General features: G+C 42.7%; 1 protein-coding gene across 1 annotated transcript; it reads left to right on the top strand.

Annotated features, from left to right (window-relative positions):
* The first annotated feature begins 1,214 nt into the window (after window positions 1-1,214).
* On the top strand, window positions 1,215-18,299 carry foxk2b (forkhead box K2b). Its single transcript, XM_040042375.1, has 9 exons — window positions 1,215-2,152; window positions 10,521-10,715; window positions 11,814-11,967; window positions 12,987-13,133; window positions 13,228-13,421; window positions 13,515-13,717; window positions 13,829-14,074; window positions 15,775-15,975; window positions 16,624-18,299. The coding sequence occupies exons 1-9, from the start codon at window positions 1,872-1,874 to the stop codon at window positions 16,824-16,826; spliced, it is 1,824 nt and encodes a 607-aa protein (XP_039898309.1). The 5' UTR covers window positions 1,215-1,871; the 3' UTR covers window positions 16,827-18,299.
* Window positions 18,300-26,772: the final 8,473 nt, after the last annotated feature.

Below are 26,772 nucleotides of genomic sequence, written 5' to 3'. Positions count from 1 at the left end.
AGTTAAAAAGCAGTTCTGACTCACTGCAGTCACAGACTGCTTTGAGATTGTTTAACATAACTGCTACTGATTTTCTTCTACAATTTTCTTTCTGAAAGACAGCGGGTCAGGTTGTAATTGTCTGGGGGCCGGTGCAGGACTTATTTTACGTAGCATTGGTGGCTGCAACTTTAGTGCTGCGATTCATACTGGTTTCAGTGTTGCTTTAGTTTTTTTTTTTTCATTGATATATAACAAATCTATCAAACCTCATAAAGGGAGAAATTATGATGAGCATCCAGGCAAGAGGAAAAGATCACGGAGGAGATTCGTGGAGTGAAGGAGAGGGCTGATGTGACAGAGGAGGATGGTGTGAATAGGGTGAGATGGAGGCAGATGATCTGCTGTGAGAACCCCTAAAGAACACAGCCGAAAGAAGAGCAAGAACATAGAAGGTTTTAACGTACAAGTACAGATTACATTGCAAAATAAACAACAACAACAAAGGGGAAAAAAACATAATTGATGCAACTGATGTTGGCATTTGGTGCTATATTTCAATTTTTAAAAAAATAGACAAAGCATTGGGAAAACGAAGGGTGGACCCAAGCGTACAGCACCACATAAGTACAACAGCTGTAATTTTGTCTCAAGCAACCCCCAAAGTGAACGACCCAAAGTTTACTTTAGCCTCTTGATGTTCTGTGATATGCCATCCGGGACTAAAGGCTATATTATCAAGTCCACAAAATAAAACTGAATCTTTATTACTGCATAAACGTGGATTTCCAAGCTTTTTCTCCTTCATTCTTGATCATCTGTTTGCTTAAACTGCTGCAGATTCCAGCATTTTCCTTTTGTTAAACTTTCCCAACACTCTGACCAACTGTGTATTCAAACCATTGATATGTTAACTAACCTTGGCTTTACCTCGTGGATGCACCCACAGGCTGTTAACACCTAATTATCACTTCGCACCTGATCAGGTGTCTGACAGAGACATTGACTAGTCTCGTGCGCGCCTGTGCCAGCCACTGTTTACAAACAAGTGGCATGCAGATGGAGGGGTCAGTCACCTGCAGACCGTTACAGCGCGGGGCTACAAAGCTGCAGCAAACCAAAATGAGGTCTGCCCGTCTGTGATGGCCGCCAGATGTGTGTACTGATTACAGAGCGTAACTATAATCACTTAAAAATATATCTAACCTCATATTACAAAGTAACAAGATGCTGCAAAGGAAGCGTTGCGCAAAACCAGGCGTGGATTCTGTAGTGGAGGAGGAAGAGAAACGGCGCATGGTGGCTTTGCGCTGATACCCCTCGCAGACCGTGCCGAGCTAAATCCTTCAAACTCCCACAATATAAGCGTCAGATTCTCGCCCTGGATCCTCGATTAATCGATTATATCGACGCACACTCGCAGATTATAGATCATCGGTAGAGGGAGTGATTGCTGCGACTGATTGCACGTGTAGACCCATCGATCCGCTCCTTTGCTCGTTTTTCGTCCCCCCGCAGCTTGCAGCTCTCCACCCAGCCATATGGGCCCCTCAACCGACCTTGAATCGGTCCTCGGATTAATTCTCGCGTGTGATTGGTCGGAGACGCGGAACCGCACCAGCTTCCCTGCTCGTGATTGGCTTTTAGCGCTGTCAGTAAAGCCATATCCTCCCCTTGCTCGATTTGGTAGCTAGCCTTTCTCTCGGCGGTGGGTCGGAGCCGCTGTCCCTGGCCTCGCATGTTCCCCTTTAGATTCCTGTTTTGAATTTGATGCCCCTCTTGTAGTTTTGCTTTATTTACACGCGCCTCTGAAGGACCACAGTCGGGCGTCCGTACTCCAGTGCTTTAGTTGCCCCCTGGTATTTTTGGCGTTTAGAGACTTTAACCCGAACATGGCTGTGGTGAGCGGATCGTCTGGGCCGGTTGCCCGGCTCGAGGGCCGTGAATTCGAATACATGATGAAAAAGCGCTCTGTGACCATCGGCCGGAACTCGTCGCAGGGCTCCGTGGACGTGAGCATGGGCCACTCCAGCTTCATCTCGCGGAGGCATCTGGAGATATTCACCGACGACAGCACCGGAGATTTTTACCTGAAATGTCTGGGTAAAAACGGGGTGTTTGTAGACGGAGTGTTCCTCAGACGGGGCGCCCCTCCTCTGCAGCTACCACGAATGTAAGTTACCCCTCTCAGTGAACATGTGGGCTCCCATCTCCAGCAGCCAGGCGGCTAAAGTTAACAACATTGGGTTTATGTAGGCTAGCAGTGGAGTCGACAGCACCACGTGTTTTAGCATGTTAGCAAGAACCCCGCATCCTGTTCCCAATGCCATTTTTCTTTGTTGACATTTTTGTTAGCAGCAGTGTTATTTAGCCGCCTGCCTAACTACCACATTTCAGCCATAGTTAGCTAGTTAACCTAGTTAGCTAAAAATAATCAACTTAACTCGTAGCTACGGGGACGCTGTTGTTGACATTGAATGGTAGTGTTTTTTTCTCTTTCTGTCACGTGGACACCCTTAAGCGAGAAATGCCTTCTCGTGATACTGTAAACATCCGTCATTTCGGCCATGTCAACACGTTAGTTAGCGGTTAGCTGTAGCCTCCCTCCCTGTACTTGTGAATGGAGCTTCTGTTTGACCCCTAAACGTAAACAAACCTGGCGTCCCCGCCCTGTCTGCTCACAGCAGCTCAACCTGCAGGACCTTTGACCTCGGTCCGCACATATGGAGGTCATGACAGCTGTGTGTGCCATCCAACTGTTAAACACGAAATTCACGTCTTTTCTGACATACGTTGATGTCCTGAGAGGCTGGTTTCCGAGTTGCAGGTTGTAGCCTGCTTCTCGCCATTGTTTAACTATTAGGCTTGATGACGTTGTTTTCTTGTGAAATACTCTATCAGCCAGACCGGGGACAGGTCTGATTGGTACTTCAGTTTGGTTTCTTTGTTCCGGTAAATCCCTGTATGAATGTAGCCCATGTTGTTTATACAGACACAGTTACAGGTAATTTTTTTTAAGGCATTATTTTTTCGGGTACTGATTTGGCACTTTCAGAACTGGTACGAATTATTAGTAATTATGGAAACTGATAACTGGTATAAGGACTCAATACACATTTCCAGTTTAACCACTCAAAAATATTGATATAAAAGTAATATAGCAAGCTTAAAAATAATATTGCCTTCAGTCTACTAATATAGAAATGGTAGGATAGGCTAGCCTCCAAATCATAGGTGGAGCCCAGCCTTCACCAAATGTTACTGCAGGAAAGTTCATTATTCTGGATTTCAGTGTAATGGGGAAGCTGTTCAAAAGGAGCGTGGTTGTGGAGCTGCATGGTCACATTGTGATGTCTATTGCAACTTCACTGATAACTGCTACCTTACCTTTGAGCACAGCTCTGCTGAATGTGCTATTCTGGGCTCCGGGCTTTTTACCCGTGACATGTACTCATTCTGACAGATTTGTAGGAGCTACACTGCTGACCAGCCCGGATTGGGGACAACTGTCTGTTTTTGTTTTGTTTTTTTTCCTTTCTTTTTGTTTTAAATGCCAAATATTGAAATATGTATGCCAAAAAACAGCCCTAGCCAGGAAATAGCCAGACCAGTAAATCAATGTTTTAAATGCTCAGTTATGGTTTAAAAAAAAAAAAAAAAAGTCATTTATTGTTTAATTTAATTGGCCAGTTCCCAAAATGTGCTAGTTTTAACGATCATTCCTTCATTTGTACTGATTCGGTTTTCATAATGGTGTCACTTTATTTTGTCATGTGATTATTTACTTTATTTACATTTTTTTTCTACTGATGAATGAAATCTAAAATATATATGGATTTTAGAAATGAAGTATTTGAAGACATCACCTCGAAACATTTCTGATCTGTGAAGAGACCCAACAATTAAAATAAGTAATATTTTAATTACTATCCGAAACTCACCTTCAACATAAATATTTGTTGCTGGACACCCTTTTTAAAATTTCTATACAATAATATATGTAAATCTCTGAAACAATTTGGTAAACTTTGAAAAATATATGTAGAGTATTAATTTTTAATTTTAAAAATTGCAAGTTTGTGAAATGTCTTAAAAATGTGCTGTTTTTAGTGTATTGTATTCAACCTAGATTTTTCCAAACCTTACCTGTGCTGAATACCATCCATACTATAGTCAGTAAAAAACATAATTAGATCAAATTACAACCAAAACTAAAACAAATCAGTTTTAAACAATAAAAACTAGACTGAATTGAGTAAACCCAGTCTGGAAAGCAACTGAAACTAAAGTGAATTTAAAACAAAATGTCAAAATGAAATGATCAGAAAATACAAGACTACAGAACTTTTAGTGCGATTTTATTTTGGGTGTAATTTCAGCCTTGTAAGAAGAAGAGGGGGAAAACAACGATACATATTTTTCCTTGAACAGAAAGTATTCAGTCAGCCTTTTGCGTGTGATTCGGTTTAAAGAAAAGAAAAAAAACCTCCTGGTTTCCATTTTGCCAAAGCAGTTATCTGGGATTTAAGCGTGCCAGAAAGTCTTTACAGTTTATTCACTGCAATGTCGACAAGCCTGCAAACTTCTGCCAGCTCTGGTCAGACTTTGCACACTGCTCTCAGCTATTGTGCAATATCTCAATATGAAAACACGTTTTACACAACACGGACTTGTTTTGACTTGAAGCAATTTCCAAATTGTCCTTTTGCAGAAAAATCTTTTCTGCAGGCATGTGTTTGAAAGCTGAATACATTTCTGCACTGCTCTTTTTCGGCAGCATACAAACATCACTGCATTCCCAAATGTAAAAGGCCTACAAGGATCAAGGAAGGAACAGCAGGGGTGTCAAATTCTCATATTGATCAGGCCAACTGTGAGCTTATAATCGCGGTTAATGCGACTTCCATGAATGGAACACCACCCAGCTCGTGCTCACGTGTTTTAAAAGTAACCTTCATGTCACAGAAGACCCTTAAAAGAGCCTCGCTGCCCACGATAAGACGGGTGTAGCTGAGGAAGCAGATTGACAGCATGAGAGAACTCGTAGAGCCGCGGCTCAGGGGACAGGTCGGTTGTATTCCAGGGATTCCTTTTTGGTGATGTAAACGGAGTGAACAAAAAAGCAACAGCCTTCCCTTTCCCATCCTCCCTCCCCCTTCCCTGTCCTCTCCCACACCCCAAAATTCACTCCAAGTTGGTGCTCTTCCTGTCTTCTTTTGTTTACATTCTCTTGTGCAGGCTGGGTGGGGGTGAACATCAAGCGAAAGTCTTCAGCGAAACCAGCTTTGTTTGTTGCCGTCCTCACAGCTTAGCAGCGTAGCAACTGAGCATTTGGAGTTGAAGCCTCATTATTCACACAGAGGAAAATGAGAAATAAAAAGGCTTCTGTGATTGCATGTTAGGAGGGGGGTGTTGGATACCGTAAACAGCTTTCCCCTCTCTGAGCCTCATTCAGACTGTGAAAATGGATATTAGAGTAGCCGAGGTGATTAGAACTTGTTACTTTGTGTCTTGCAAACAATGTCATTTTGTTACCTCTGAAATTAGGCCACCTCTGATCATTTCAAACAAACCTAAAATTCTTCGGAACATATTTGAAACTTACCTGGTGATCCTTAAAGTTATGTCACTACTGTGTCTGTGACTGGCAGCAGTTTGTCTGGTAAATGTGACGATGTGTTAAATCCTCTCAGCATAGTGTTTGTGGCCTGCGTTCATCCTTTTTTGAAACTCTGTAATTTTACTTGTGGATCGAGAGTGAAGTAGCCCCTGTCATCACAATCCTTACATACCTTGTACAGCGTCTGGGTTCATTCAGTGCACAGCACTTCAGAATCTTCACTGCACGTCGCTGGAAGCTGATGATAAATGCGTCTGCCGAATGCTAATTGGTTGACATGTGGGCAGAAAGGGGAAGGGAATGGGAGGACTGTGGGGCGGAAGTTTCCGAGATCAAAAAAATACAGAATGAAAAGCGCAGACAGTGAATATTTGAAATTCAGCTCTTTTATTTTGTATACAGTAGCTTCGCTCTTCTCCACGGCTGGCTGATGGACCAACAACAGCACAAGTACGAGAGGCCCACCGACTGGTTGTTCCACATACTTTGCTCGCTGCCTCCATCTCTGCAGGTAGACGGCCCATCCCCCGACTGCTAACAGATAGCTAACGGATAGCAAACGCAGTAACCCTGCTGAACTTAAATTCCTCATAAGCCAACTTTCATCAGATTGGTTACCCTTAGCAAGCAAAAATATGAACAGCAGGTGGGTGGGGGTTTCGATTCGGGCAGCCAGAGCTGTCATCATATTAGTGATAACCCTCACTAACATCATACAGAGCTAAAAGTAGGACAAAAGGTCATTTTTGGCTCCAACAAATAGCAAGCACATTGACATTGGCGGCAATTTCTGTTAGCAGCCACAACTGGAGCAGTCTCAATGTTTGACAGGGGGAAAAAAACATTAATGGTAACATTAATGTATAAATGCTGTTATAGCGCCATGGAAACCTGTTGTTATGTGGTCAATGTTAGTGCTGTGGAACTAGGTCAAAGTTCAGAGTCCGGCTGGATTTACACTTCTGCGGGAAATCTGTCCCAACTTGTCGTTACCAGGTCCTCCAACCTTACATCACAACTGTTAAGTTATTGTTGCGTGGAAATTACAGCGTAGGGTTAAAAGGAGTTTCGGGCTACAGCTTAGATTCCTTGCTGCTGCGTAAATTATGCGACTGACAAACTTTCCCGACACGTGCCATGTACGCTAGCTGCGTGTTGCTAGTTTTTCCCACCGCTACACTTTTAAAGTTGTGCACCGCGATTATTAACAACAAACACTGGTTGCTTGGTTAGAGGCTTCAAGACGTCCTTAACATGTTTGCTTAACTTCACCCCCCCCAACTGGTCGCGGGAGATGACCGCCCCTCCCTGAGTCTCGCTGTGCCAGATGATTCTTCCTGTTAAAAGGGAGTTTTTCCTTCCCACTGTCGCCAAGTGCTTGCTCATAGGGAGTCATTTGATTGTTGGGGTTTTCTCTGTGTTATTGCAGGGTCTTTACCTTACAATATAACCCACTGAGCTGATGTTGTTGGAATTTTGTGCTGTAAATATCATCAAATTGAATTGAACTTTGGTCAAACAGTACCTTAAAAATACTCCCACTGTAAATCAAGACATTTGTTAAATTATCAAAATGGTTTCCTTCTATACTACTGCTACTTTCTGACCGTTGATTAACCAGCTGATTAATGGCCTACCTGTGCAGTATAGAAAGCAGAATAAGTATCATATATATTTCAAAATGCAGCAGTGTCCATTGACAGCAGGATGGTGTGCAGCGAAGACAAAGCAACCAAATTATTTTTAAGATTTTATGATTTACTGATATATTTAGATTTCATTGTTCCCACCCTGTCAGTTGCTACTCGCTGAAAGTGTCTGATGTTTATTTAAGGATCTTCTATATCTTTAACAGATCTACAGGGAAGGCACAACCCTTCCTGGAAAGGGTGCATGAATAATCAAAGCGTCCCCCCTCACCTCACCAGCCAGGCTCCAAAAAGTGTTTCAGTCTCCTCCTGTTAGCGACAAAGCTAATTTGAGATGTAGGTGTCGAGGATAGAGTTCTCTCAGCAGATGCCAGCTCAGTGAGGGCCTGGCAGAAAAAAACCCTGCTGTGCCTGGCAGACTTCAGCTAAGTAAAATGTGTCCCTGCACGGTCTCCAGGGCGTCAGGCAGCCATTTAGAAGAGTTCTTTCTAATCAGACTGTGACTGCTGCGAGACCTCCTCCTCGACTCTTTTCCCTTCATCTCCTCTCGTGTACGGCAGCCGTGAAGCTGAGCGTCAGTCATAACTTCACGTTCATAGATTGCATAAATAGTAACTGCAAGGTTTTATATTTGTCTGTCTTTGCCTTGCTTAGGTGGTTGCATTGTTTTCAGTCAGAACGCAGCTTAATGGTGTATTTATTTCCTGACCGAGTGTCGGACCGCTTCCCATCCAGTGTGTTCTTAGTCTTACTTCCCTTATTTTCCAATTTCTGTGTCAGTGAAATTGTCTTTTCTTCTTCTTTCGTCCTTCATAGCTGCTACAAATCACAAATGAAAAATTTGCAATGCAGGTGCTAGGCAACAGCCAGCCGGTTGGTGAAACTGAGGTAATCCTGGGCCTCGGTGAGGCCTGCGGTTCATCCGCCGACTGAAACTGCTTGTTTTAGCTCCTCTTTTTAATCACTCGCTTGTGATTAAGCTGCCCCTCGAAAACAAAAGATTTGAACAGTGGGTGAGTGGGGCTTCTGTGCTCACAGAGCTGTCTGACTGGGAGCCGTTTGGGTCTCATTGGGATTTCTTGTACATATGTTGAGACTTGGTAATGTCCAGTTGGTGCATCTGGTCGCCTGAGTTCAGAACCAACTTTTAAGCATCAATAACAGAGTTGAACAACACAGTGGCCTTACCTATAGAGATTTCCCTCATGTATCGAAGACGTGCCTATTAGGCGACTGGTGAGGCTGTTGGCCATTGATGTAAGTTAATGTATGGTTTAAATGTGACTTGTAATCTTAAGCACTAAATACATCTGAATACATTACTCTTGTTGCATTAACCAGGCAGGTGTGTGTTTGTGATGGGCTGAAATGAATTGGACAAAATTTAATGCGTTATTATAAAAAATGGGATCTACTGCAGGTGCCACTCCTGAGCTAGATAAAGACTGAATGAACCAACAGCAAGAGAGCCTAACTGTGATACCACAATAATAAAACTTCAGTCTTTTGTTGAACACTGAACGGTTTCCCAAAACGCCTGATTACTCCTCAGATGATGTTCAGCAGTATAGGGACGGATGTTGAAAAGATTGTATTGATGCCATGTCTTCATCAGTTCTGGATAACTGGTGTAACTGTTTGTATTTTTATTAGTTTTTTGAGGTGCGTAAAAGCCCCGCTGCCACGATCAAAGGAATTGGCAGCCTTTGATTCCCGTGGACTGGACCGTCAGCAAAAGCAACGTTGTTATTATATATGTATTTTTGTAATAATGAAAAGAGCAGCGATAACCTCGTTCGCTAAGAGAAAAACGGAACATGTAGCAGATCTAACCTAGAATCGAAGAGACCACAGTCGATTGAACACTTCCTCATTTGACGATGCACCAACAACAATTTCTGCATTTCCTGCAGCGAGTTGGAAGGCAATCTGGGAAAATAAATGAAGGCTGCAAGGAAGCTGGATAAAACAGATGAGTGAATTAAGTCCCACACTGTTTGCATATTACATGTGGCTGATGTGACGGTCTTAAATAACTTCCTGAGATATAACTGCTGGGATTTTAATTAATAATTACCCGTCCAATATTTAGTTTTGTTTTATGAAGCAGGCTTTCGTGCGTGCTGTGCAAACTGTGATTTTCATGATAGTCACTGTATGGCTGTGTAAGGCGTATCCTCAGAGTTCTCGGAGGATCTCAGCCCATTCATTGTTGTCAACTCTCACACCCACAACTTCTTTTTTTTCCCCCCCAGACAGTTTGAGGGTCAATGACACGCTCATTCCTTTCCTGTTCCAGCAGCACTCTATAACATTAGTCCCTCTTGTTCTTCATATGCAGTTTTGTATACATTGTGTAACTGTTTATGTAAACCAACACTCAGTATTTCTGTTTATCCTGTAGTTTGAAATAAAAAATCTGAAAATGAGTAAACAGCTGTGAGATCCACAGCTGTTGGGATTTCTTTAGATCTGCTAGATCCGCCAGTCTAAAATTCACAACCTCTGGACCACACCTGTCTGAATCTTTGAACTCCTGCTGCTGCAGGTGTATACAGTCACACACTCAGCTGTGCAGTCTGCCTGTACAAACCTTTGTGAAAGACGGGGTCACTCTAAAGAGTTCGCTGAATTTGAGTGTGGTACTGCAATAGGATGCTGCTGTTGCAACAAGTCTGTTAAATTTCTTCACTCTTAAATTTTTTCTCTTTGCAACAATAAAACTCAGAGTTGATCGTGGAATGTCTGAGGACCAACGCAACTCCACCAACACTCTGACTTTATAAGCGCAGAGCTCCAATCCTCCGCCAGCATCGGCACAAAAACTGCGCTGGGAGCTTCGTGGCTTCACGGCGTGTGGCTGTTCGTGCTGCATCAAAGTCATTGAGCAACAGATGAATCGTTAAATGACAGAAAGTTTCTTCCTTTTATTTTCCCACTTATTTCTTACAATTTAAGGAATCGCATTGACAGATTTCTTTCATTTGCTACAGCAACATTTCTCAATCATGTTTGTAAAAGAATTTGAAAATATTGAAGACTTATGGTTGTAATTGTGCTTCTTCTTCTTCTTATGTTGTGATCTCTGCGATTCAATGTGCAGTTAAAACTTCTGTTCATTGACAGACGTTGGCGTGCTTTATGTGGCCGACAGTGTAAATGAGCGCTGGATAATACCTCACAAACCTCTAAACCAAGAATGTCAGAGGTTCATGTCACCTTGAATTACAGCTGCTGAGTTTTTAAAATTCTGTGGGTTCCCTGTTTTGCAGGTGCACGTTCAGGTTCCCCAGCACAAACATCAAGATCGCATTTACGGCCCTGTCCAGCGGGAAGAAAGTGAAGCGAGAGGCGCCCGAGTCCCCCGTGAAGCCAGTGCAGCCCCAGATCTCCCCGCTGACCATCAACATTCCAGAAAACATTGCTCACCTAATGAGCCCTCTGCCATCGCCTACTGGCACCATTAGGTATTCATTACTGGAAATGATGTATTCAGCAGTAGATGTGGGATTGAAGTCTGAATTTTTTTTATTTTTTAAATGGCTTAAATATGCAAATTCTAATGTGCCTCACAGGTGAATGCTGGGTATTTAACCAGAGTGCATATTGCATAGATTTATGCAGGAGAGAGGCGTGTTAATAAGAGAACCCTGAATTTAAATGTGGGAGAATTTAAAAAAAAAAAAAGTGTTTTTAAAAAAACTATGAGTTGACCCGACACAGGCAACGATGGAAAAGAGTTAAAACTGGGACAAACTCTCTTACGTGTAAACAAACTTGTATGTTTGTATGTACTAGAATTATTTTAATAAGCAAAAATCAATATTCAGTCAATTTAACTGAAGATTACATTAGTGGCTGATCCTGGATCAGTGCACAGGGTTATAGAACGCTCTCCCACGCTGCCTTAGTTTACCTTAAGGTGTCAGCTGACCTCGACATGTTCACTGTATATTGATCAGCTTAAGCTTAGTCCTCCAGCCACAGGGCTCGGAGAGGAAAGCGGATCCATCTCTCACACTCAGATCCTCTCAGCCAGATGGCTGCTTTCTTCTGACACGTACGCCATCTGTAAAATGTAAACATTAGAGTTCTGCTGTTAAGAAACAAACATTTAGACCGACGCTCGAGGCAGCAGGTGCTGTATATGCAGGGGTCGTGAGGCAGTGCATTTTTGTTTGGTGCACCCGCATCTCCAGAGCCAGACATGAAATATGCAAATCATCCTTTACATTAGGCCTGTTCGCCCCCTGGTTTTTCGCACTGTTCACCAGATAATTAGACTTGATTAAGGTTTTAAAGCTGCGCTGCTTTAGGCCTGATTGTGGTGATTGCAGTGTTCCCGTGCGATCTGGGTGGTAGAGCGATTTGCATAGATGTCGTCGGAAAGCGTGTCACTGCAGCAAAGACTGCGGATGAGCAGAGCCAGCGAATGTAGTGACACCATTTCTGAAAAATACCAGGCGCTTATGTTGAGGTTTAATCCAAACATAATGTTGGCTGTTTATGCTTCAGCATAAAATCTCCTGGCAGCTGACTGTCCTCTTTTTGTTTTGTTGCTGCAGTGCTGCTAATTCCTGCCCCTCCAGCCCTCGGGGTGCGGGCTCCTCAGGCTACAGGATGGGTGGTCGCATGGTGAGCTCTGCAGAACTGCAGCTCATAAACGACAACTCCCAGCCTGAGAACGATAAAGAGGCCTCTGGAGGGGACAGTCCCAAGGTGAGAATTCCCAGCCCGCTCCAAACTTCAGCCTTGGTCCAACATTTAATCACTTATTTCACTTTCCTGCGTCACACTTCACTTCAGACTATGTAACTCATTCCTTGCTGCCTTGCTAGATATCTTTTATGGATAACATGCAATAGGGCATGAATATGGTTCTTGAAATATAAAATCATAATCCTTTAACTCAAAATGCAAATTATTATTGATGTTCACCGACTCGTGTATGTGTGATGTGTGGTGATTTATAGTGAAACGGCTTGAAACAACCTTTTTATTAACCTGATGGCATCTGAATGCCTCCTGGTTCGACCCTGAATTAGTATGTGAGTGTATAACCTGCGATGCACAGTTCGTGCTGGCCTGCAGGCTCTCTGCCGATGCCCCCACGGGATCAACCGTTAGACTTGAAGCCAACAACCAACTGTTGCATGCCTCTGAAAGCAGATGGTGAGAGTGATAAAGGCAGCTGCTGGCAGCTATTAACAGTCCTTCTACAGGTTCACCTATTAACACCTGATGAGTTTAACTTCTGACCAAAGATTCTCTTTTGGGCATCTCAGCTGCACTAAATGGTGACGAGCTTTTAATTTACAGCTTTTAAAGCCGCTGCTGTAAAAGAAGCAAACATGAATGTAAAGATGGAAATTAAGATGAAGACGCTGTGACGGTCAGATTAATGAGATTGAAGCATTTGTCTCCTTTTCTCCTCCTCCTCCCTCTCCCTCTCCTTCTCCTTGTCCTCCTCGGGGCTTTTGTCAAACATTACCAGCAGCTGAGGTTATTTTGCAGCCTGCAGCTGTCTCTAGTCTAGTTTCTTGCATACCTTCAGCATCGGAGCTGAAATCTATCACGACGCTCCGTCGCTGTGGGAAAAGTGGCGCATGTCTGAATGACAGTCACTTTAGGAGAACCAGCAGTGTTATGTATTCATGTCTGTTGAAAGCTTGCTTCATGTGCGCTGCACAGGTAATTTGCTCTGGTGTCTAAACCTGCGTCCTGTCCCTTCCCCACAGGACGACTCCAAACCTCCGTACTCCTATGCACAGCTGATAGTCCAGGCCATAACGCTGGCTCCGGACAAGCAGCTCACACTAAATGGAATTTACAATCACATCACAAAGAACTATCCTTACTACAGGACGGCAGATAAGGGCTGGCAGGTGCGTTTCTTTGCCTCAGTGTACAGATTCCTCCGACGGTCACACAGGTGACCTCAGTCATCAATAAGTAACTCGAGACTGTTCTCTGTTGCAGAACTCGATCCGTCACAATCTGTCTCTGAACCGTTATTTTATCAAAGTGGCACGGTCGCAGGAGGAGCCCGGCAAAGGTTCATTCTGGAGGATAGACCCGTCCTCGGAGGCCAAGCTCATCGAGCAGGCCTTCAGGAAACGAAGGCCGCGGGGCGTCCCCTGCTTCAGGACCCCACATGGACCCCTCTCTTCCAGGTTTGGCTGCGTCCTCCCGTGACAAATTTAATGGTACATTTTAGCGGACGTGGTGTGATTTTTCTCATTCCAACAACTCCTTCTGACTCTCAGGAGTGCCCCGGCATCTCCCAATCACTCAGGGGTGCTCTCTGCGCACTCCAGCGGTGTCCAGACCCCTGACAGCCTTTCCCGAGAGGGCTCCCCAGTTCCCCTGGAGCTGGAGACTTCCTCTGCTCCCACCCCAGTGTCCACCACAGCAGTCCAGCCCAAACTGGCAGTGATCAAGGAAGCACGCTTTGCACAAAACACACCAGGTGTGAGACGACACTTTGCGCCACACATGCTGACTGCGCGACTCTTTTCTGTTTCTTGTTCAATGTGTTAAAACTTCTGTGCACCTCGATTTTTTTTTTTTGCTGTGCCAGGCTCGCCTGTTAACAACCAGCCGGTACTCATAGCAGTCCAGCGTCAGTTACCTCAAACCATCAAGCCAGTGACTTACACCATGGCCTCCCCAGTGAGCACCAGCACCTCCCAGCCCACTGTCCAGACTGTCCACGTCCTGCAGCAGATCCCCGCAGGGTCGCTCAGCCCCGCCACTGTCATCGCCCAGCCAGCCACCATCATCAAGAGCGAGACGCAGGAGAATGGAGAGCACACGGAGGTCAAAGGTGAGCCAGCAGCTAGGGCATTAAATTCTCTACAAGGAGTGTTTTGGCTTTGAATTTTGTCAGAGTGAAATGTTTGGCTTCTAACCCTGCTTCAATTCTTCACCATATTACACAATATTACCGTAATCCAAGACTTGGGGATGGTTTCCCGAAGAGAGATTTTCCTCCTAACCATGTAAAATAAAGATTTCCTTCATCAGTATTAATAACTGTTGTTAATTTATTACTAATTTAAAGAAGATTTTGGCGAAATATTGACCTATAATGAAAAGATGAGCAGCGAAGGAGGTGCCAGACTTCAAACAAGACATGGGCGCCATTTTTGCTAGCTTGTAGCATTCATACAACAGCTCTGTGGGCCCGAAGATGCCGAGGGTCACCGTGATTAGCCACATTGAATCTTTTTAACTAATTAATAGGCTGGATAATTTAGTGGCTTTGCTCTTAAACTTTTATTCTTCCACAACTCTGAAACAAAGTCATGATTAAAAATATGATGGACTAATATAAGCGACCGATATTTAGACGGTTCATGAAGTTGTGTTTAATTTGAGACCCTTTAATCTGCAGGGTTATCTCATTATCTATAGCTAAAGCGGGGCGGCTCTGATTTCATGTTGATCCAGTTCCAGCAGTTTCTAACACGCGCTTTCATTTTTAGCTCATCCAGTCAAAGGATTGAGCTCATGTCATGGCAAAGTGTCCATCTTTGGATGTTTGTTCATCTTGGCTAGTTGTGCAACACAGTCAGTCAATGACAAGAGAATCTAAAGTAAAGGAAGATTTGCATTAACCTGCGATGGAAGCAGGTAAAGTTTAAGTCTCTACACAGACTTGTACTGTGCAACAAAATGAGTAATCATAATAAAATGACAGGAAATTAAAGGAGTTAGTAGCAGAACCAAGTTTAAAAGACTAACTCTTTCCACAGGAAGACATTTGAGCCCCGCTGTAGCCTTAATAACGAATTTTGATACCTCAGTAGTTTCTGGGTTTTTCCATGAGTAGCTGCAGAGACCACCGTCACTGACCTCTGATGCAAACACGCTCGTGTTGTTCTATAAGCACGTCTGATATGTGACAAACTCAACTTCAAGGGTTACTCCCAGTCTGCTTCCAAGAGCTAAAGAGTTTAGCATCTCAACCAGAAGCTTGGAAATTCGACAAACTTGTATTTATTTTCTGTGACAATATTTCTTGAACCAGACTTCACGTCTTCCAAAGTTTCACTTGGTTAAAAGCAGCAGCTTTTTAACCAGTCATTCAGCTGCTGCTGCCATTCATGGTCGCAGTATTTTTGAATGCATCAACTTTCTAATCGGATCAAGTGATCCGATTAGAAGATTTCTCAAAAATGTGACGGTCTAATCTGAGATTCTGCCTTTTTTTAAACTTTGACAGTTGTTTGAAGTCACATGATCAAACGTGTCATGTTAAGAAAGGTAAAGGAAGCGTTACAGGTTGAGGGGAAGCCCCAGGATTTGGCACAGCTTCATGAAAGTCACCTCGGTGTTGTTCTGAAAACATCTCGCTGTTTGCTGTACCCCAAACACCGAGCGCCTCAGCAGATCTGATCGCTTGCACTCGGTGTTTGTTTGGTGTCACTACACTGACTGAGCCCTGCTCATACCTCATTCTAACACTTGTGATGAGTTTCCACCACTAAAGCCGGTGTTTGTGTTTGTGTTCCTCATCCTCAGTCAAAGTAGAGACGGTTCCTACCATCACCTCTATAGGTCCCTCCAGTCGGATCATCCAGAGCTCCCAAGCAGCCACCCCCCTGCAGACTGTTACCATAGTTCAGCAGGCCCCCATGGGTCAACACCAGCTGCCTGTTAAGGCCATCACACAGAATGGCACCCATAGCATCACCACTGCCATCCAGGGACCCTCCAGCTCAGGTGAGGCACAGGAACACTTAGCAGGGACATCAAGGCTGGTTCAAGTCGAGATGTTTTAGATGCTTAGATGGAACTGAGACATTATTGCTTTTACTTCTGGTGGTGTATGGGGTATGAAGCTTAGAAACAAGCATGCTCTCGTCTCTTGTTGCTTTTGGTGTAATGTGCCAAAATAGCCACTGGACATTTAAGCAACTATTCTTTTCCTTCTGGATTTTGACATCTGGATGTTAGAGGACAAAATAAAAAATAAACTAACGCTTATTTTACTGAAACCTGTTAAATCATCTTTATAAACACGACCACAGCATCTAGAGGGAGAGATCCCTAGTGAGGCCTCCAATCAGAATAAAGCTTGCTTCAGGGGAGGGGGAAGTGGGCTGGCTTTCACAAAGGCTAATAAATGAGAACTATTTTGAACAAACCACACAAATTGAAGTTAAACACGAGATCCAGCAGCAGCGTCGCCACAGAGAATTTTTCTGCCTCCTCTGGATCTGAAAAGGTTTTTGGTGTGCTCACTTGTGGCAGCTGATCCAAACCACACTCCCCACAGGCCTTCTGCTTCTAGATGTTATTGAACCACAGCTCAACAGTGAAGTGTTTCCTCTTTTAACCCTCGTCTTCCTGCTTGTTTCCCCCAAACAGCCTCAGCTGTGGCAAGCCCCCTCCACTTGCTGGCGGCCCACGCCTCCGCCTCGGCCTCCCTCCCCACCAAGCGGCAGAACGGGGACCAGCCTGCCGAGCAGCCGGAAGCCAAGCGCAGCAAGTCGGAAGAAGAGCCTGCCCCGGCCGGCGCACCGGATTCAGTCTCGTCGGCAGCTAACGACCAAGGCAGCCAACCCAACTAGTTCGTTTCCACACGCAGCGCGCCACCACCACCACTCGCTCCCCCTCCTAATCCACAGTTTCTCTCTCTCTCTCTCGTCCTCGTTGTTAGTTTTGTTTCTCCTCCTCCTACCACAGCCGCCCGAGGTGCCAAACGGAGAAGATTCTGTTCCTTTTCATTTTGGATAATCTTGTTTTACACCATCAAAGATTAACTAAAATAAATTGTCTGCCCCTTTAAAGACTGGAATGTGGGTTGAGAAGAAAATATAGGAACGGGACAAAGGTGAACTTGTAGGTGTCCCACCCCCCTGAGCCCCTGAAACTGGAGAGTGACTGAAGCGAGACCACAGGAAGCCTTAACAACAATTAACACTTAAGAGCTGACCTTTGACCTCAAGTGATCCCACTAGGAGAGGCCCTGACTCGGCTCAGGCTGGATGCTGCCTTTCTGCCGCGTCTACCTCAGAGCGGATCGGAGACTCCGGCAGCCAACAGAGAACATCTCTCCCCACTGACCCGTCGGGAAGCGTGACGTGACCAACCAAGCGGCGAGCGCGATGAGCATTCAGTGGTTAGATTTAAAAAATGAATTTAAATTAGACTTTCAGAAAGGGATCAACTCGGAGCCAATATTCCTGAAACTCTGGCAGCTAGCCTCTCATGATACTGACCTTCCTTAATCGCAGCTGTACGTAGATATGCAGTATTTTGTTGTTCAAAATGTGGAGCGTAGGGTCCTTTTTTTTTGTTTTGTTTTGTTTTTTTTTTAAACTGTGTTTTCACTTACCTAGAAGAGAAATAATTTAATTAAAGGAAGCGTACAAAACGGTGAGGTCGGTGACATTTCGGTAACCAAGATAGAAATCTCACTTTCGGTTTTGTTCTTTTTTTTTTTTTTTTTCTTTTTTTTTCTGTTCAGTGAAACAGTGTAACTTTTTTTCATAAACTTTATTTCCCTCGTTCTGACATATCCGTATGAAATTGCTTCGTTACGCCTACATATTTTAATACGTGCACAGATAACCGATATAAGCATATGAAATCTCCTTGTGTAGTTCCAGATGTTGACCTTGCATGTGTCCGACAACAGATGTTGTTAAATGTAAATTGAAGAGGAAAAAAAAAAAGACTGCTTTGTCCCAACCAGACCTGCACTTAATTGAATGTTCGTGTTTTATTTTCCCTTTTGTTTTCTGTTTCTCCTCACACCTTCCTCCTCCTCCTCCTCCTCCTGGTCCTTCCCGGCTGTGTTGACGTTGTGGTGTTGGCTAACCCCGCCCAACCCCCCCTTTTGCTTAATTAACTTTTGCTCTGTTCTGGCGACCCAGCGAGTCTTTTTCCTTTTTATTTTTTATTTTTATTTTTTTTCTTCCTGATTGTACATGTTTCAACCAACAGTAAAAGGAAACAAATGTTTGTTCTGCTTCAGTGGAGAAATGCTTTTTGGTTTTTTTTTGATTTTTTTTTTTTTTTAAATAAATTAATTTAACGTCCTTTTTTTTTCCCCCCTTATCTTTTGCTTCCGTGGTGCATCTATATAGTGTGTGTGGTTCTTTTCCCCTTTCAGTAAATGGTAAACAGTGTGGTTATAGTTCCACTCCTCCACCAGGGGGCAGCATTGGAACATCTTCAAATATGTCAGCTGGTGAGAAAAGCATGTTTATCATGTTCTCTAACATATTAGTGCTCAGTTGGTGACCTCATAAGTCTTGAGCCACCCCTCCTTTTTTGTTGTTTTTATGTTAAGAAAACGGGGAAATAGGTTCCAACATCCATTGAAAAACAATATAAGACAAAAATCAAGTTGTTGATTTGACCAAATTAATTCTTCACAGCACCACAACTCTTTCAGACAGCTTCCTTGTAATTTAAGTATTCATAAGGAATAGCTCTCCAGGCTTCACTGACATTCAGCCTCTTTGGATGTCGGCTGCCTTTTGTTCCGTTCTAAGGATGATCCCACACTGCTTCAGTAATGGAGGTCCAGGCTCTGGAAGCCAATCAATGACTGATGGTGTTCTACTATGCTTTTGTTTTCCCCTTTTTTCTTTCCTATCCAAGTACACTTTCACTGCATTTTCAGTGGGTTTGGGGTCATTGGGGCAGCTCGATTTTTAAGCCTAAAAATGTGGATGAAAGTCTGACAGATCTCTGGGTTCATAATTCCATCATTTTGACAAATCTCCAACACCACTGACTGAAATATAGTCCCAAACCATGACACAGCCTCCATGTTTTACAGACAGCTGTCAGGAGAGATACAACAAACACTGACTTTTGCACCTCTCCTGACTTCATCATCTCTCTAGACCTATTAATTCTTCTTCAGTCTTCCACTTGTCCCGTTTCCTCAATTTTCTATCTTTAAGGACGTGCTATACACAGATGTCAGAGTATGCTGTTTGCTGTGGACTTCAGAAATCACCTTGTTGGTGAAAATACTATTTTTATGTCTATCAAACCCAAAAGGTTTGGGGGGGATGTTGACTTTTGTCTCAATCCCTTAGTCCTTGAATGATTCATAGATTACTGTTAAGTGGCTTAACAGGACAACTCCTGAAAATGATCAGGTACAAGGACTGGACTGAAGATGAGTGAAAAGTAGCCAAAGAAAATCTTTGAAAGACCTTCAGAAAGCCTGAAGAACTATTACGGAAGACCACTCAAAACAAAAAAATTAAAAGAAATTAGACGTTAAGACTTCATTCGAAAACTGTTCCTTGGAAGCAAAATCTACAGAAACGAAAAAATCCATCAGAAAACGTTGGTTCAGGTTACTTTATTTGGGGGTATTTGGTTTACAGTATGTGTCTGAGCCATCCTCACATGCACATTTTCCAAAGGAACAAACCGGTAAGGTTAGTATAACAGTGGAAAACCAAATTATGCACACAACATCGTATTAGAAAAGCTTTTACGTCACCAGTCTTCTGCACTCTAGGACTGAAATCCTCTGGAAGGAAACAACTGACACTTGTGCCAAAAAAGTGTTCAGGTAACCGCGGCCCAGCCACTGGTGTTTTTGCCTCGTGTACAGAGATGTTGGGTCAGGCTGTGGCACACCAATCAAACCCTGATAAGAAACAAACCACAAAACTGAATGCACCGTGACACTAAATGAGGTTCTGAAGGGCACTGTATTACAGAGAGCTAATAATATGAAGTCGGTCAGAAATTAATATGCTTCACATGTTTTAGCATGCAACCTTAACCTTATCAAAAAGTATTTGATAAGGTTAAAGTTATTTAAACCACTCCAACTTTAATTATACAGTGCCCAGTCTGGACAGTGGTATCCTTAAAATGCTTCAATAATTAAAGACCAAGATGGTTCTTTCAGCAAACACATGGCAACAGTGGAGAGGAAGAACGTCCTGAACAGAACTATTCTCAGAGAAAGACTGCCAACTACTGAAGACTGAAGGGATAACTCCAACCAGGATTTAAAATCTGGGACTCTTCACCGTTTGGTCTTAGAACTGAAGAAGCTTCTCAGATGAAACGTCTTCAAGAAACTTAAAGATGTCCAGTCGCTTTTCTTTCCAAGCTCCTTAAAATACTGAAAACAGAAGATAAAAGTTACTGGCATACACTCGGGACAAGGAGAATAACTAAAGGATGGTTCAGTGTAACCTGAACTCTAAGCTTTAATCATGAAGGAAAGTTGGAGATGAACCAAAGAAAAGTATTTTTGTTGTAGGATGGTGGATGCTGTAGCCTTTTCCAAGATATAGGAGCCCGGATGGTAAAAAGATCAACAAAAGGGCAGGAGGGGGGAGATTAAATCATGTTGCACAACCAAACAAAAATTTTGTGACAATATTTTGTCTAAGTTTCTGTTGCCAAGGATAAAATTTTATAACATAATTTAGTGCAGCTGAGTCAACCTTTGGGTTAGTTTGTTTCCAAACGATATTAAAAACTAGGGACTCAGTACACCTGATGTACAATACGTGACGTTTCCAAGAACAAAGACCACATTTGAGCCATCGCACACATACTGTAGGTGTTTTAGGTGAAACCGAATCACAGACCGAGGAATAAAAATTCCTGGTTTATTAGACTAAGAAGCAGCAGAGCTTATAAAACATCTGCTCGCTGATGGTTTGTTTCTGTGTCGATGTTGTTCTGACGCCCAGGCAGCGGTGAAACAATTATCCTGTCTGCGCCCTGCAGAGTTCCCACATTCCTCCTTTGTGATGAGGAGCTAAATTAAGCCGCTTTGTCGAAGGTGTTTCCTCACTTGGGCTGCCTTGTACTGTCTGGTGTAGACAATGCTGTGCAAAAACACTTTGTATCCTCCTCCACGGTGCCCTTAACTAAACTTAACTGTATTAGAGAGAAATTGGGTTTCTAGCAAGACACTGATGCAAATATTTGACCACAGTCACTCTGGGATTACATCAAAATAAAGACGGGTTTCTGAACAGGATATATGCACTTTTAAAGACACAAAAACACTGAACAAAGTTGAACACTTGAGGCTGGTTCCTAAATCAAGTCAATCCCCACAATGTGGTTTTGCTGTCATGTGACTGATAACCATCTAAGATTAAACAAATAATCAATTTTAGAGGTTTGACAATCGAAGTGATGATGTAGGGTCTGGTGAATAAAACCCTACAGACGCAGACGTAGAGACCAGTCGGTGACAGCACTATCAGCCCTACTGGCTGGCATTTGGTTCCTCGAGGTTGCTGCCTGTCATTCTCAAACAGGATCAAACACCAAAAGCATCCATACGACTGTTTTGGTCGTAGCAGATTGCCAGATTCAGATTCATCAACATAATACAGTTGGTGGTTATATCATGTCAGATATGGCAGACAGCTCTCAAGCAATAGGTGCATAACATCATATGAGAAGTTTTGAGCTTATTATCAGCTCATGTTATGATTTTTCAATAGCAGATTTGTTCAGGGGAAGTTATTGGTAGAAAAATCCTATCTGAATGCAAATGCTAGTTGGGTGTTTCATCAGCTAATACAAGCATACTAGCTTATGGGCAGAACTACTCATTTTAGCCAATAAATCAGTCATAGCCAACACATAGTCAAATCTGTTGCTCAATCCACAAATGCATTTTCCTCACAGTTACAGCTACAGTTGCCTGGATCGTCACATCTGTCAATCGAAGCAGCCTAACTTTACACCTTACCAGCATTCAAAAGGATACACTCACACACTCTGCAACTCATAGAAGCCAAAACGTTTTTTATACAAGACTGTAAACATGTTTTGGACCCTCAACAACAGTTTAGGTCTCTTTGCGTTAGCTTTGGTTTTAGCTCATGATATTGCTGTTTGGCATAAGCGCTTCTCTCTTAGGATGTGTGACATAGTGTACATGCAACAGTGCAACATGAGAGTGCAGGACAGACTGACTGCAGGTCACTGTGTGTGTCATCAGTTATGTGGAGGTTGTATTTTTTAAATTTTTAATGTCCTTTTTTATGACTTGCTGGCTCTCTTTCATAAGGATGGAAATTTATAAGAATTTAACGATTCAGATTCCAGGAAGCGGTTCTCTATTCCCATTCCTGCTCTTTCACAGTGTCTTTTGTCGTGTCTCCCTCCCCTCAACCCGAACCGGTTGCAGATGGCCGGCCCTCCTTGAGCCTGGCTCCGCAGGAGGTTTCTTCCTGTTAAAAGGGAGTTTTTTGTTCCCACTGTCGACCATGCTTGCTCATAAGTGAGTCATCTGATTGTTGGGGTTTTCTTTACATTATTGAAGGGTCTTTATTTTACATATAAAGCGCCTTGAGGTGACTGTTACTGTGATTTGGCGCTGTATAAATAAAACTGGATTAATAAAAGCATCTCTGTGCAGTTTGACCTGTAAACAAACACATAAAGAAACAAAAACTCTGAACTCCGGAAGGTTTCAACTCCAGAAGAAGATACGCATTACTTCTCAGACTTCAGAATAACAGAGTTATGTAATGACTGCAGCAGCTAACGAGTCTGCTGAGCTGATGATGAGGCTCTGACCTGTGGCTTCAGAGAGGAAAAACTGTACAGCAGAGTCTCTGCGGAGCCCAAAGAGCCTGCTGGCAGACACCATGTGGAGAGTAAGAAACAGCAGCATTTAATACACTGGAAGGAGATGGCGGGTGGGGGAAGATTGGCATCATGAACACATTTGTGTTGCCTCCACTGCTGGCTGTGTAGGTGGCGTCTCCATAGAAACCAGAGCTTGTTACGGCTGCCTGTATCGAGTGTTGATACTCTGGAAGCTGGAGGAGCTTAGAGAGATGATGAAGAGGGAACCATCTGCCCCAAAACAACCCAAACCACCAACACTCTGGATGGTTGTCTCAATGAAAGTTGTTTTCCAAAGTATCACATGTAACACATCAGTTTCCTAAAGACATAACTGTTAACAGGCACTCAAACCTAAGGAGGTAAGGAGGACACTTCGTATTCTGAGAGAAAAAAAAACATTTTCCTGGTCTCTAATCCTCTGGTTGTATCTGGTTTCTAGCTTTTTAAAGCTGCTGTTTCCATAAGGACGTCTCCAGACAACAGTGGAGGATGCGAGGGCCAGCAGAAAGTGGATATGGCTCTTTCTAGCATGTCAACATAGGAAAAAGTATACGAAATCAGAAACAGACACGTCAAGAGCGCTCAGTCCTGGTTACACAAAAATCCCTTTCCACGTGGATTTCCTCTTGTGATCCTTCTATTTTAAGAAGCCAAATCCAATTATTTGGTAATTATTTCAATCCCTGTTTTGTCATCACAGAGAAAAACAAGCCTCTCAGTCAGCTGAGCAGAATCCATTTTTATCCACTGGGAGCTGTGGTTACTGAAACCAGAGCTTGCTCTGATTTACTCGTGCTGTTTCAGTTGTTACTTATCTCTGTGGTGTGTTGTTCTAAATTGAAGATAATGATAATTAACAACAAGGCACATGTTTTATTACTAATTTTTATAAAATTTACACTCTTAATGTTCCAAATCATAGTTTAGGCAAGGCAAGGCAAGGCAAGTTTATTTGTATAGCACAATTCAACAACAAGGTGATTCAAAGTGCTTTACAGAGACATTAGAACAAATAAAAAGCATGATTTAAAATTGATTAAAACAAGCAAATAAACTAACTAACTAATTAACAAACAAACAAACAAACAAACAAAACAGTATATAAAATCAAAACAGATAAAATCAGAACAGTAGATAAAATCAGTAGTTACATGTAAGTTTTGAAATTTAAGCTTAAAAGTGTGGATTTGGTGCTTTATTCAACTGCAGCTGAGAACAGGTGAGTCTTCAACCTGGATTTAAATAAACTGAGTGTTTCAGCTGATCTGAGGCTTTCTGGGAGTTTGTTCCAGATATAAGGAGCATAAAAGCTGAATGCAGCTTCTCCGTGTCTGGTTCTGACTCTGGGAACTGATAAAAGACCGGATCCAGATGACCTGAGGGATCTGGAAGGTTCATACTGGGTCAGGAGGTCACTGATGTATTTTGGTCCTAAACCATTCAGAGCTTTATAGACCAGCATCAGAACTTTAAAGTCTATCCTCTGACGGACAGGCAGCCAGTGTAAAGACCTCAGAGCTGGACTGATGTGGTCCACTTTTTTGGTCTTAGTGAGGACTCGAGCAGCAGAGTTCTGAATGAGCTGTAGTTGTCTGACTGATTTTTTAGGTAGACCTGTAAAGATGCTGTTACAGTAATCAAGCCTACTAAAGATGAATGCATGGACTAGTTTTTCCAGGTCCTGTTGAGACATCAGATCTTTTATCCTTGAAATATTCTTGAGGTGATAGTAAGCTGACTTTGTTATTGTCTTAATGTGTTTTTCTAAGTTTAGGTCTGCATCCATCACTACACCCAAATTTCTCGCCTGGTTTGTGGTTTTTAGATGTATAGATTGAAGTTCTCTGGTGACCTGTAATCGTTTTTCTTTGGCGCCAAAGACTATTACCTCAGTTTTGTTTTTGTTTAGCTGGAGAAAATTGTGGCACAACCAGTCATTGATTTCCTCAATGCATTTACCAAGAGCCTGTACAGGGCCTCGGTCTCCTGGTGACATTGTGATATATATTTGTGTGTCATCTGCATAGCTGTGATAGTTTATTTTGTTGTTGTTTATAATCTGTGCCAGTGGGAGCATGTAGATGTTAAACAGAAGGGGTCCCAAGATGGAACCTTGGGGAACTCCACATGTGATACTTGTCTGCTCAGATGTGAAGTTACCTATTGATACAAAGTATTTCCTGTTTTCTAAGTATGTTTTGAACCAGTTTAGTACAGTTCCTGAAAGACCTGCCCAGTTCTCCAGTCGTTTGAGTAATATGTTGTGGTCAACTGTATCAAATGCTGCACTGAGATCCAGTAAAACTAGGTTTATGTCCTCTTATCAGCCTCTTAAAATAAGTTCTTTGTGGACAATGTGTTTATTGTAATATCATTTAAGCTAATGAAGCTAAAACTTCACAGCAGAAATATTCAGTAAGAGTCACTTTTCCTACCATGTCATATTATTGCTGCTTATACAGAATTATTTTGTTATAAACGTTAATTTAAGAGTTGTTTGATATGCTACCTGTCATATGCAGCAACAACATAAAGACAAAGCAGAAGAAAAAATGCAGTGTCTTTTGTAGCCACTTGACCTTGGCTCCCAACGTGAGTTTGGGGAGGACTGATGTTAAACTTACATGGCAGTACCACTGAAATAAACATATTTACAGGCTGGTTCTAAAAATGGTTTAGAGTTGCCCAAATATACATGTATACCTGAGTACAATGATAGAGGTTTGCTGTGGATCTAATAAAACACCTGGCTGACCAGCTCTGCGCTAACCTATCACTGTAGCTAGCAGCACTCATTTTCTTTGTGCTAATAATTGATTAATTATGTAAAATAAATATTGTTTTACACCTTAAATAAGTTAGTTCTTTGATCACACAAGCCTACAAGCATTACCATTTAGAATGATTTTGCTATCAGTAACATTAACGGGGAACAAAGCTACAATTAGCAACCTAGCTATAGCTTACATAGCGAATGTACCATTGTAGCATTAGCTACATGTTGCTGGTATCCTGAGCAGTTTTTATAGTAAGTTCCTCCCTGATTGATTAAATAAAACGAATTACTGAACAGCCATACATGCATATGTTACGATCATTATAGTAAGATGAGGTCTACTGTTTTGAAAGTGAGCTAACATTTTTGTAAAATAAATGCCACGAAGACTGCATTGGATGAAAACTGTGCTCAGTGCATCAACCATTTAATCATTAGTTACTTTTCCTCCTCACCCCCAAGTGGTCGCAGCCCTCCCTGAGCCTGGTTCTGCTAGAGGTGTCTTTCCGTTAAAGGGGAGTTTTTCCTCCCCGCTGTCGCCAACTATTTGCTCATGGGGGTTCTCTGATTGTTGGGGTTTTCTCTGTATTACTGTAGGGTCTTTACCCTACAATGTAAAACACCCTGGAGTGACTTGTTTGTTTGTTTTTTGTTTTTGTTTTTTAATTGAATTGAGTTGAACGAAACGATTTCCGTGTTCTGTTGGGACCAAATTTTCAGCTGTCACAAAAAAGATGTGGAGAAACTGACTATTAAGGAATAAACACATTTAATTCAATCAAGACAATTTGTCCCTCACATCTTAATCAGAAAAAAATGACACAAACTAACTGCATGTGAACAAACAGCCAAGATTTAAGTGAGAAACTGAGCTCTTATTTATGCTCTTACTGACCACATGATGGCAGTGCAGAGCAAAGCATGCCAACTAGCACTCTTGGTCCACACACACACACACACACACACACACACACACACACACACACACACACACACACACACACACACACACACACTACAACAAGTGCTGGACCAAACAGCAGTGGTCGCAACACCGCACAGCAGAAGTGCCTCCTTTGGTGAATGTAATTTTTTTTTTCACTCTTTCAGCCTCTCACCTCCCTGACATCTGATGGCTGATGCTG

Source organism: Simochromis diagramma, unplaced genomic scaffold (assembly GCF_900408965.1).
Source record: "Simochromis diagramma unplaced genomic scaffold, fSimDia1.1 OVJJ01000321.1, whole genome shotgun sequence".
Lineage (NCBI taxonomy): Eukaryota > Metazoa > Chordata > Actinopteri > Cichliformes > Cichlidae > Simochromis > Simochromis diagramma.
The sequence above is the reverse complement of the archived record's forward strand: the minus strand, read 5'-3'. Positions and strand labels throughout refer to the sequence as shown.